This window comes from Astatotilapia calliptera, chromosome 4 (assembly GCF_900246225.1).
Source record: "Astatotilapia calliptera chromosome 4, fAstCal1.2, whole genome shotgun sequence".
In the NCBI taxonomy this organism is placed as follows: domain Eukaryota; kingdom Metazoa; phylum Chordata; class Actinopteri; order Cichliformes; family Cichlidae; genus Astatotilapia; species Astatotilapia calliptera.
Window position 1 is genome coordinate 4,948,864 of NC_039305.1, and position 12,468 is coordinate 4,961,331.

At 40.4% G+C, this 12,468-nt stretch overlaps 1 protein-coding gene across 4 annotated transcripts; it reads right to left on the bottom strand.

Moving 5' to 3' along the window:
- Nucleotides 1-295: 295 nt before the first annotated feature.
- On the bottom strand, nucleotides 296-11,684 carry tbc1d17 (TBC1 domain family, member 17). Of its 4 annotated transcripts, XM_026164132.1 has the most exons (18): nucleotides 10,779-11,213; nucleotides 10,354-10,545; nucleotides 9,830-9,925; nucleotides 9,662-9,739; nucleotides 9,456-9,567; nucleotides 9,198-9,381; nucleotides 8,931-9,042; nucleotides 6,235-6,405; nucleotides 6,019-6,144; nucleotides 5,087-5,190; nucleotides 4,565-4,659; nucleotides 4,362-4,478; nucleotides 3,172-3,272; nucleotides 2,444-2,543; nucleotides 1,698-1,795; nucleotides 1,421-1,537; nucleotides 1,250-1,336; nucleotides 296-1,052 (listed from the first exon to the last, which is right to left on the bottom strand). In XM_026164132.1, exons 2-18 carry the CDS (start codon nucleotides 10,390-10,392, stop codon nucleotides 891-893), a joined length of 1,899 nt encoding a protein of 632 aa, XP_026019917.1. In that variant the 5' UTR covers nucleotides 10,393-10,545; nucleotides 10,779-11,213; the 3' UTR covers nucleotides 296-890. The 4 variants fall into 4 exon arrangements, with proteins under 4 accessions (XP_026019917.1, XP_026019919.1, XP_026019918.1 ...); XM_026164134.1 differs by lacking the exons at nucleotides 10,354-10,545; nucleotides 10,779-11,213 and adding an exon at nucleotides 11,569-11,684; XM_026164133.1 differs by lacking the exon at nucleotides 10,779-11,213 and having other exon boundaries at nucleotides 10,354-10,728.
- Between the last annotated feature and the right edge of the window lie 784 nt (nucleotides 11,685-12,468).

Genomic DNA, 12,468 nt, shown 5'->3' on the forward strand with positions numbered 1-12,468 from the left:
AGACAGAGCTGGGGATCGAACCGGCAACCTTACGGTTTACAAGATGAGCTTCCAACCCCCTGACCCACGGTCGGCTCGTGTATTATTGTTGCTGTGGATCTGCAGGTAAACTCAGACCTGCACACTGACGCTCACCTCCACCATTTGATAAATGAATCCTTTTCAAGTCTTGGGGAGGATGTTATCGTCTGTTCCTTCCTCACCTGATTCTTATCCACAGGGGGATCAAGTTCAGTTATCTTGAACTTCTTCTGCTTAAGTTTTTACAAATGGATAAAGTAGAGTTTAAATACCCTGTTTTGTTATGATTCAACCATTTATTTGGTAATAACGAGATGAAAATGCTAGAACATCATACATATAGTTACAAGGCTTAATATTACCAAAGTGGCATGTGGAACCTATAAGGCATGCACAACCTTTGCATAGGGCTGGAATGGCATCTTACAGTACTAGCAAAATACTGCCAGTGAGTTTATGCTTCGTCTATTTCCCTTTACAGGAGGAGTGGTGAGAGGACCGTAAGAAAACACAAAATAAACTGAAACGTAAGCAAGGGATAAACGAATTAATATAGTTAAATAATAAGTAAAAGCAGAAGCAAAAGTGTCATGAAAACAGGAAATGTAAACAAGTGACAAGGAAACAGGAGGACAGCATACACACAAAAACAGCACTGCAAGTACGGCTATAGTGTTTAAACACATTGGATTGTAACTTTCATGAACACACAGTGAGAGAAAAGAGCCTCCACAGTGCCCCCTGCCTCTGACCATCAGTAACAACAGTCTTCACTCCATACCATGGGATAATATTTAGTACATATTTCATATATAAATGTCTTTCACACATCTCTTAGTGAGTGTCAGTCCACCAGCTGATAATCAGATTTAAGAGCAGCTGGGGCCACACGCTGAATTAGAAGCTGCAGCTCCTTCCTGTGATTGGCTGAGGAGGCGCTGTGTCTCGCTGGCCTGTGAGTCTGGGCTCTCTTCCTCTGAGCTGGGTGGGACGTAGAGGCCCAGGACCTGCTTAACCATAACAGGAAGCTCCTGGGGTGGAAAGGGTAGAGGGAAAAGGGGAAGCAAGTTATTAATTTATCAGTTAACATAATATAGCACAAGATAAATTGTTTTCCTATTATATTCTGATAATACTAATAAAAAAATAATAATCTCAGATTTGGACCAACAGATATTTTACTGGCTGTATGTCGAATCATGAGGTATGAAGTGGCCCTGTGTCTTACCTTGCACAGAAACAGCTGTAGGTAGATGGCCTCGGCTCCACGCAGAACGCTCTGCAGGTCCAACTTCATTGTCAACTCGTTAATGTGCTGCAGATGAAAAACATTATAGAAGATGAAAATCTGTATGATTACAGAAAAACAAACAAACTCATCTTTAATCCAGACACACACCTTGAGAATAGTGTTGAAGTCATGGTTCGAGCCTATCAGTTCTTCTCGCTGGGACTCGAGGATCGAACAGGCGATCAGCAGGTGAAAGTTTTCACATGGAAGACGAGTCCAGAGGACCTGAGGAAGAAAACACGATGCCATAAAATGCGATGTCAAGATGCAGCCCAAACAATCCGTACTGTAGACTGTAAAAAATAATAATAATGTGGGATTCGGTTTCATAACAAAAATCAATTCAAGACACAAATATGTTAAATTGGTACAGTCAAGCACTCACCTCCCACAGTGTGAGGATATCCTCAAAGGAAAACTCTCTCTTGAACCAGATGAGCAGCCAGCGGAAACAGAAGCAAAGCGAGCCGCTGTCCTGAGAGTCTGAAGGACATGCAAGGAAGGGAGAACTGGAATTTTATCTCTTTACAAAAAAGAAATTATTATTGCACATCCAGAGTTTTCTCAGTTTCATACATATGCGTGGCATGTATGTCACCTTCAGCATATCTAAACTTATATGTGAGAGGTCAGATTCAACAGAAAACACGGTAATGTCTTCCTTTTGTGCACCTCTGGTCGTCTTTCTGCATTGCTGCTCTATTTAAGGTTCGACTTTGCCTTCGGTGTCAAACTGACCCAACTTCAAACCGTAAATTCATCCGCCAGGAACAACCTCTCCAAACCGAGTTCTACTATAACATCTGAGTAAGAACAATCAGTTGGGATGAGTGGAACTGTGGTGACATGACAATCTTTGGTCACTACCTGCCCTAGCTGCCAGATTTTCCCTCCCTGTGACTTTATCTTCTTCCCCAAATGCCATGCAAATTGACAAGTTGCTCCTTTTAGACAGAAGCACATGTATACAAGTTAGATAGGAACTGAAATTAGTGCTGAGGTGCAAATCAACACAACAATGAAGGAGGTAGCTTTAAAACTTCTTTATCTTGCCCAGCTTTACTTTGCACGTTTCATTTTACACTCTCACTTCTACTGTTAATGTGCCTGGCTAAATAGGAGCTCACTTACCCAGGAAGTCACAGAGCTCTGGGTCCAGCGCCTTCAGCAGGATACTGAGCTGAAGAAGCTGCTGCTTCATGGCCTCCTGAGACTCTTCAAAGTTCTGGTGCTGCAGGAAAGAAAAACAAAGACCTGTTCTTCAGCTGGAGTCTACGGCTTCTTACAAATACATCAATCTTTTGGATGTTTCTGCTTTGACACTCCGCTAATTTCATTATTGTTTTTCTTTCACTGCTTCCCCAGATCTCAATGATTAATATCACATTTCAGCACAACATAGAACCAGATGACATTTTTTTTTTAAGAGAGAGAATGTGCATTTATTTAACATTTAATAAGGTGTAATGCTTGTGATTGTTGGCAAACAGCCTCAGGCTACAAACCAAAATCCAGTGAGTGTTTTTGTGGTTGCTTCACAACTGGAGACAGCGGCGAGTTAGCCGAAGAGCACACTGAGAGACATCCAAAGCAGTTTTAAGTGTGGGCGTTTTTTATATTCATTCAAATCAAATGTTGATGAGGTCTCAAGTCACTGCACAAAAATCACTTCACTGGCCCAAGTGCATTTAAACTTTCAAAGGTTATGTTTGTGCTGCAGCAGAGTTAATTATTCTCCATTCGGAGCAGAAATCGACTCAAATATAGAGTAACAGCTTTAAAAGCTCTTGTGTGTCTCAACAGAAGATCACGGGTTGTGACAGACGATAACAAAAAAGAGAACAGATATTTTTACTAACCACCAGCTCCATGAATCCTGTCAGACACCAGAATGACTCCACCTCATTCTGGGTGACGAACAGGATAGGAGAAAGAAGATCACTCATCCCCTGCACATAACCTGCACCGATGAAAAAGGAGACCTGTGTTACAAACATATTTACATACATACTTTACTCAAACCGCTTTTAATCGCTGCCAAACCCTTTGTTGATTGGTCTTAAAACATCATGGACATCTCTGTTGTTTCACTGTTTATTTTGTTGTTTGCTGAACACAATGAAGTAGAGAAAATTAGCCAGTTAAGTAACAGGAAGTCGTAGAATACGTTTCCTCCTGTTGTTACAAATCTTTCTGGTCATCAGACGCCACTCGTACTGGCACCGTAATGCTTGTTCAACTTTTATTTTCATATACAAACAATATGAAGTCATGTGAAAGTAAGCTACTGAATCACGTGGTGTACTTAGAGAACCAATTTTAGCAGCAATAGGTTGACGTGATGGGTTTCTATATGACTTCATCAGTATCTGGAGGAGTTTTGGTCCACTCTTCTTTACAGCATTGCTTCAGTTAATTGGGCTTTGAAGGAATTACTCTCTTAAGGTCCCACCACAGCACTTCAATCAGGCTGAGGTCTACACTTCAACTGGGGCCTTGCAGCACCTTGATTATTTTCTTTTTCAAACATTCTGTTGTAGATTTGCTGTTGTGCTTGGGAGAGGATGTCCTGTTAGATGACCCAATTTGGGCCAAGCTTTAGCTCTTCTACAGCCTTACATTTGACTGTGGAATACTTTTGTATACAGAAGAGTTCATGGTCTAGTCAGTGACTGCAAAGCCGTGGCACTGTTCTTCATGGCCCAACACGTCTACTTTGGTTTCATTGTTCCTGAAGTCTTGTAGTTTGCTCTTTCTAAACCTGTGCCATGTTCTTTTTAGAGAGAACGGGCTTTCTCCTGGCAACTTTTACAAACAAGCCATACTTGTCATGAACTTAGCTCATGGGTTTTCTGCTATTTCTATGCGCCTTGCACGGTGTGACCTTGGGGCGAATTTGTTGGGTCGTCCACTTCTGGGAAGATTGTGGCATTACACCTGAAAGATCCAGACCAGGAAACTACCAAAGGTGGTCTTTTTGGCAGTCACATGTACCGGTGATCAATTTATGAAGTGCACATCTGTTTACCAGCGGTTCATAAATACACACCCAGATCAAAGTTGTACATGCAGTAAGTCATCAGCACGTCATGAAGCAGGGTCAGTCCCGGATTGTCATTCCCAGAGAAGAAAGTGTTGTGTCTGTCTGTCCTGTTGACGTCTCTCTCTGTCACAACAGAACAAAGACAGTTTAACTTCTGACGGGCAGCTGACTAAACGCTGAACAGATCTTCTGTTATTAGACGCACTGACCTATCAGGCTTCTGTATCCTCTGAGGAGGGAGTTTCTCATCTCCTGCTCTTCACTGACAGACTTCCACTGCACCTTCATCCTGAAGTACTCATCCCTGCACACGCAGAAGGGTTGTTAAAGCAAGTGAATAGTTCAAGATTTTAGGAAATACACTGGCTCGCTGCTAAGCCTTAAAAAAGAAAAAAAGTGTCTGCAGCTAGCTCAGGAGGGAGGGAGAGCAGGTCATCTACTAATTGGAAGGTTGGTGGTTCGAACCCTGGCTACTAACCCAAAGTTACTCTCTGATGTACCCAACGGAGTGTGTGTATGTGTGTTTGAATATTAGCTATGAAAGCACTTTTGTAGGAAATGTGTGTGAACAGGGCAAGTTGTATAACGTGTTTTGAGCGCTCAGGTGGAGTAGAAAAGCGCTATATAAGAACCAGTCCATTTACCATTTACCAAGCAAGGCAATGAGAGTGTTTCCCAAAGCTTCAATAAATTATCATAAAGATATGACAGGAAAAAAAAATTCTACTAACGTTTTGACCCGAAGAATGTCCTCTCTTTCCTTGGCAGTGCTGTTCCACGGATAAAACCCCAGCAGGAATTTCCATATCTCCTTCCTCAGTGAGTGTGTGATGCCCTGCAAGATACACAAAAACCCCATCAAAGAATACACACCTGGTTAAACATGAGAAACACATGTTTGTCTCTAAGGCTACGTTCACACTGCAGGCGAAAGTGCATCAAATCCGACTTTTTTGACCCTATGCGACCCATATCCGATCATGCTATGACAGTGTGAACGGCACAAATCCGATATTTTCAAATCCGATCTGAGTCACTTTCGTATGTGGTACTGAATCCGATACATATCCGATGTTTTAGAAAGCGACTGCTGTTTGAACGGTCAAGTCGCATGAAATCCATCTTTTACGTCACTGACGCAAGACAGACGCCAATCATCAGCTCCGGAGAAGCGCCCGATAAGACATCGCGAACGCTTCCTGGCCATCCAGTGAAACTGTTGGGAATACAACGTTGGAGAAACGTGAACATTTTATTTGTACTGTATAATCTGCAGATTCTGACAGAAATCTGCAACTATCCTTTGAAGCACCACTCCTCTCTAAAACAGCAATAAGGATCATTATTTTGTTATTTACATTATTATGTAAATAACAAAATAACTTAAAGCAAAAATTGGGAAACGTAAAGTCCGAAGTCTTTATATTAAGGGCCATCAGTCATACAATATTGTTTGCTCTGGGTCTAAACAGAGCACGTTGTGTGTGACGTCTTCTTTTGCGCATGCGGGCCGCTTTGAGGGTTCACACTAGAGCGCGTTTGCTGTCGCATTTTATTTGTAGTGTGAACAACCAGACAAAAAAAATCGGATTTGATCAAAAAATTGGAATTGAGCATTAAGACCTGCAGTGTGAATGTAGCCTAACTCTATTTACTGTCCTACCCCTCTGAACACAAGTTCTTTGATTTTTTCTTTGCAAGTCACTCGCCCCTCAGAGTCCAAAAACTCCTCCCACTTATCCAGAGGCTGTCCCCTTGTTACATCTGGTTTGGGACCAAGTTCCACACCCTTGATGAAAGAAATAAAATCAAACATTAATAACTTATTTTTTATTCCATCTATCCGCGCTCAAATTATCTTTTTGTATCTTTCTCTTACGCAGGTGATGAGTTCGAATCCGGGCTCTTCATCAGGCTGTGGAGGCAAACTGGGATCCTGAGGAGTACGTGTGTGGATGGGGGACTCTGGAGGCCGAAGTGCTGCCCTGAAGAAATTTGTGACTTTGGAGAATCCACCAAATGTAGTGGCATACGGGTCATGGATAAATCTCTGTTATAGGTGAAAAAAAAAAAAGAATGTTTATGCAAATGAAGGCCTGTCGTTTTAAGTATGATGTTTCCTTCACTAATGTTAGCTGGTACCAAAGGCTATGATTAAAAAAGACAGATGAAACCACTGTGTCGCTGCCACCACATGTAGTCCTGTGTTGATTGTCTGTTATGTAGCACCAAGGTCTTGGAGGACCATTGTCTCGTTTCACTGTGTACTGTACCACTGCATATGATTGAAATGAAATGCCACTTGACTTGACTTGACTTGGTGGAACCTGTTTGAAGCTCTGATGGTTTCGTTTTTGGCCGATCCCATCTTCATTCATTTCATTTATTTGTTCATTTTCAGGCACAACAAATACCTATATTGAACATAAAATGCACAAAACAAAAAACAAAAATTGCCTGAAAAAGGAGTGGGACGAAGAAAACTTATTAAATCCCACCCCTATACTCACTCATCAACAAAAAACAAAACAAAACAATAAACTTCCCGCAGCTACGCCCATCATTGCATACAGACCCATCAACAGCCCCGGGCACATACAAGCATCTAAACGGCAGCTCGCAAACAACAATTAGAGCCTTCATAACTGAATACAGAATATATAAATTATAAATTCCATTACCACAGGTAACAGGCAGTAATAACTACAAGTAACAAACACACATACATATACATACATATATATCTACACACACATGTACATATATGTACATACATACTCACACTTTTTTTTTTTTTTTGGAATCCATACCAGCAATGGTAAGAGGACAGACATTACAGAGCACACTAAAAGCATCATTGAGTATACTGTGACCAGACCAACTGTTTGTAGAGAAATTTAAATCTATGAATATTTTTGCATTGTTTAAGTTGTAAACTCAGACTGTTCCAGATTTTCACACCACATACAGACACACAAAAACCTTTACGGGTTGTTCGAGTTCTGGGTAATTTGAATTCTCCAAAGCCTCTCACATTATAAACCTTTTCTCGAATTTCAAATCTAGTTTGTAAATTTGCCGGTAAAAGTTTAGTAAAAGCTTTATACAAAATTATGGATGTATTGTAATTAACCAGATCCTGGAATTTAAGTAACTTTGCCTGAAGAGAGAGTTTGTGAGTATGATCTAGATAACCAGCCTTGTGAATAATACGCAGTGCTCGTTTCTGTACTGTGACTAATGGATTAGTTGTATTTTTATATGTATTTCCCCACACTTCCACACAATATGTAAGATATGGAAGAACCAGGGTACAGTACAGAGTACGAAGTGCATCTTTATCAAGGAATTGTTTCACTTTGTTCAAAACTGCGAGGCTTCTGGAAATTTAGGTTTTTATGTGTCTGACGTGGGGTTTCCATGAAATTTTATTATCAATTACGACTCCCAAAAATTTGTTTTCACTCACATTATCAGTTGGTACACCTTCAATGATAATTGGTAATTCTATATTATATTTTAAATTACCAAAAAACATTGCTTTAGTTTTATTTATATTTAATGATAATTTATTTATGTCCATCCATTTTTTAATTAATTTTAGCTCCCTGTTTACGGTCATTACAAGATCAGTATAATCATCGCTACTGAAAAATATGTTGGTGTCATCTGCGAACAGTATGAGTTTAAGTACTTGAGAAACATCAAAAATATCATTTATGTATACATTGAAAAGTTTTGGTCCCAACACTGACCCTTGGGGAACACCACATGTAATACCAAGTTTCTCTGAATGGTAATGCCCTATGTTAACATATTGTTCCCGACCCGTTAGGTAACTTTTTAACCAGTTACCAGCTTTCCCTCGAATACCATATCTTTGCAATTTATCCAATAAAATTGAGTGATTGATTGTGTCGAAGGCCTTTTTGAGATCAACAAAAATACCAACTGCATATTTCTTTTTATCCAGTGTATCAGTAATCTTGCTTTCTATATGCATAATCTGTATGAGAGCAGTGCACAGATACAGAAACCTGCTAATAATTTCTGTTTTGTGTGATCTATTAGTACAGTTAGTGCAGGTAATTGAGGTGAAGGCTGGTAAACAGCTACTGGACAAATCTGCCTGTGATGGCATCCAACTGTCAATGTGACCATGCCCAAATAATGCAACCTACTTTAAACATAAAAACATCAGAAATTGGTTTCGGAATTTAGTAGTCATCCGAGGGGAGACTGGCTCTGGAGGCCAAAAACTCTGAACTGCAAAAATGCTATAAACATGTTTATTACTACTCTGCAGTTGGAGGTGTTAACATCGGGGATCTATATAGCTCAAGCTGCTTTTAGAGGAAATTGAGATTTTGGCACTTCCACATTAGCTTTTGTTTTCAAGTTCTGATGCTGCTTCGGTGGAAGATGACCTCATCACTGGGTCACTGGTGTTAATGGACAAGTTAATCATTTTAAAATCTATGAATTACTAAGTGCGAGATTACTTAAGAAAATTACTCATTAGAAATCCAACATACACTATCCTCTAAAAAAATAACAACAAAAAACTCTACTTACTGAGACAAGATCATTGCCTCCATCATCAAGAAACTGCAGCCTATCAAAGGACTGAGGGAGCGTGCCTGAGTCCTGGGGGTAGGCAAGGAAGAGCCGCCCGTCAAGTGGTGACCTGATAACAAGAACAGAAACCACATGACACGCTGACAAAGAAGCAAAGGGCATCTGAAACTGAGGTACTAATCTGGGTTTCTCCAGCATGTAAACAATGCTGGCATTCCACTGTAATTAGAAATCTGCTGCTAAAATGATTGCAGTGATGCTTACGGGTCCAGAATAATGTAGCGCTGAAGTGCCCTCAGCAGTTCCCGGGTTCCTCCTCTGTGGAAGTGCAAAGGAGGCAGTGGGTGGCCACCTCTACTAGTCAGCACGAGAAAGTTTCGACCCAAGGAGAACCGAGACCTCCGAAGAGAGTACAGCTCTGAGAGAGGCAGCGAGAACGCCCACTGACCTGTGGAAAAAAGAGGAGTTTTTAGTTTTCTGAGCACGAGCCTTTGCTAGGATCACCAGAAAAGCAGACTGCACCTGAACTTTTGACTGGGACGTGTTCTCGTTCTTTCTTCACGGTGCTTATAACTGCCCAGTCTGGCTCATAGCCCGGGTCAAAGTTTGTATCCTCTTCCCCTCCATCACCATCCTGATCAGGTGGAGATTATTGGATGAGAATCCTAGTCGAGCTAATAACAAATACTTTTTATTTTTCAGCATGTAGCAAATAGATGGTTCCCAACCTTTTTGCTGTAGAGTACAGCAGGAGCGTTGCGACCGTCATCCTCCAGTGGACTCCACTCTAGAGCTGGCAGCCCAGCCTGAAAAAATAAAGACATGATAGGTTACCCCCGTGCTTTCCTGATCATACCTTTGACCTAAACAGTCTTAGCTCACACAGACTTTCTTACCCGCTCCACAATGCGGATGAACCCTGGGATACTAGTGTCCTGGTTACTCCTCTTGGCATTTGTGTGGAGGTATACCCCCTCCTTCTCAAATATCAGCTGAGGAGAAAAAAGCCCCACATAAATATGAAGTAGCAGAAATTAAGTGTAAAATGTATTTGCAGTTAAAGGTGTTTTTTTTTTTTTTATTGGTGTCAAATTTCAGTCACTCAAACAGGCAGATAATAAGAATTAGCCTAAAGATTATTTTAATCAGTCATCAATAACTACAGTATAACTGATACCTTGTGTGGTTGAACACCACTTGTTTCTCTCAGAAGTTGAACTTGAACCATATACAAAGAGCAAGGATTTAATGACCTGTGCATAGTCAGAATTCCTATCGCTACTGGTGTTCTCAAGGTAAAGAGGTTGTCCACACCTCTTCACAAAGGCTAGGCACTCTGTGTGACATCTAAGCAGCATTTCAGGCTAGCCCAGCCCTGTTTTTGCCCAATCATTGTGGAATTTGCATGTTCTCAATACACCTGATTGGGTTCTCTCCAGGTACTCTGGCGTCCTCCCATAGCCCAACGTGTCTTTTCAGCCCCAGTCACACACACAAACTGGTCAGTGACCTCCTGGCAACCCAAAATCCTCCAGCAGCCACTTTGCCTTAGGAACCAGTGGTCGCCAAACAGGTCTGTGTTCCTGACTTCGGGCTAATTGGTGGTACCACACTGACAGCAGGTTGGTTGTAAACAAAGAAAGTTTACTGTCTTGCAGTTAAAAAAAAACAAACATCCACGTGGAATAAACTCATCACATGGCAGATGGAAACAAGAATTAACGTCAAACACAGCTGATACAAACTAACTCGTAGTTATCTGAGGTCAAGTGAGAAAAACAAAACGTGATCATTGTAAAAATAACGTAAACTTTAGAAATCATGAGAACTAACTGAAATACTTACATGATAACACTCAACCTATAAAATTAGCTCATTTAGTTTCAGTCTTTGTCAGTCAACACCACAAGCATTAACCCACAAAAACCATGGTGGGTTCAACTCAGGAAGCTAAATGACAGCTCGGTATTTCCTAGGAAATAGCTCAAACGCCTTAATAGCATATAGTTATGGCAAACGAGGTCGTCGAGACCTTATTTAGAAGATTAACGTATTTTCCTGTTATTTTTAAACCTCATTTGAAAAATGATTGACGACGGCTAAAACTTTTTGGAAAACTGGACAGCAAACTAAAATTAAAAACTAAATGATACTAATAAAAAATAAATAAATGCAAACGTAGCCCACCCAGTGCCCAAATGTGATTAACGAGCCCGTGCACCACGTGACCAGTCAAACAGCTGACCCGGCAGGTAAATCATAGCAAAGAACTGGTAAATGACACATTCACATCACATGACTATAAAGTCACTGCTCTGCTCAGGTCAGTGGGTGAAAGCGAGACAGCCAAGCAGGAAAAGTTGAATTAAGTTCGCGACTTTCTGAACACACTTTAAGCTTTCATGTCTGTGTGGTTATACACACAACTATACAAAAAAATATATCCAGCTTATATCGAGCTAAAGCACCACGTAGCCCAGCTCGAGCTTAACGAACGGTACTGGAGATCCACAGCTAGCTTTAGATGCTACCATTAGTCAGCTATCAGAAGTTCTGCCCAATATTCAACAGCACAGTTACGAACATTCACAGAAACAGCCAGTGAAAACGTGTTAAACATTTAATTCAGGAGTACCTTATAATCCTCAGCGCTTTGCTCCATTTTCCTGTCGTCTCCGTCGTTCTCCCAAAACAAACGTGACGTCAAGCTTCCTGCTAATGCAAAACCCCGCCCATGGCAACGTCATGTCAGAAAACACCCAATCAGAACGTAATTTGTACTGCTTTGTTTTTAAATTATATTTTAAACGCTTTAATATTATTACAGAGGCCAATATTTATGTAAGAGTTTATGGTATTATTTGATTTGATTTGATTTGATTGTCAGCTACAGGCAGTGACCTATTATGTCTGAATACCTTAATGTAAATTTTTATGTAATGCACATGACAACCACTAGAGGGCAGAAAACAACGCTGACTCTAAACAGCAATGGATTAGAAAAAGAAAAAAGAATAACTTTAGTTGTAGTCTAAAACAACAACAACGACAACAACAAACACAGTTACAAAGTGCCTCACAGTTAGGATGAACACCTACATCAAAAGACTGTGCACATCCCAACACACAGTACATGTGTTAAGTACTTGATGTAAACTTTAGCTAAAATAATGAGGAAATGATTACATGAAAGCTACTCTAGACTACTCAAAATTAGGTTTCAGCACTTTCTTTTTTAAACAAACCAATGACTCAGCTCACTTAAAGGAAGAAGAAGAAAGGATGTTACAAAATGTACTGGTTTCAAAGACAGAAAAATGTGGGCATGCACAGCATTTTAATGTGAATGTGGCTCAAGAATATCACATAAGACCATAAAAATATTCCTAAACTTCCCTTTATGCTTTTGGAAAGTTTCATTTAAATAAAATATTGTTCACAGTTACATCAAAATATAACACTCTTTGCCTCAAACTTTGTGGGATCTGATCATCTTGCCTTGACATGACCAGAATGATCAATACAATACTACACA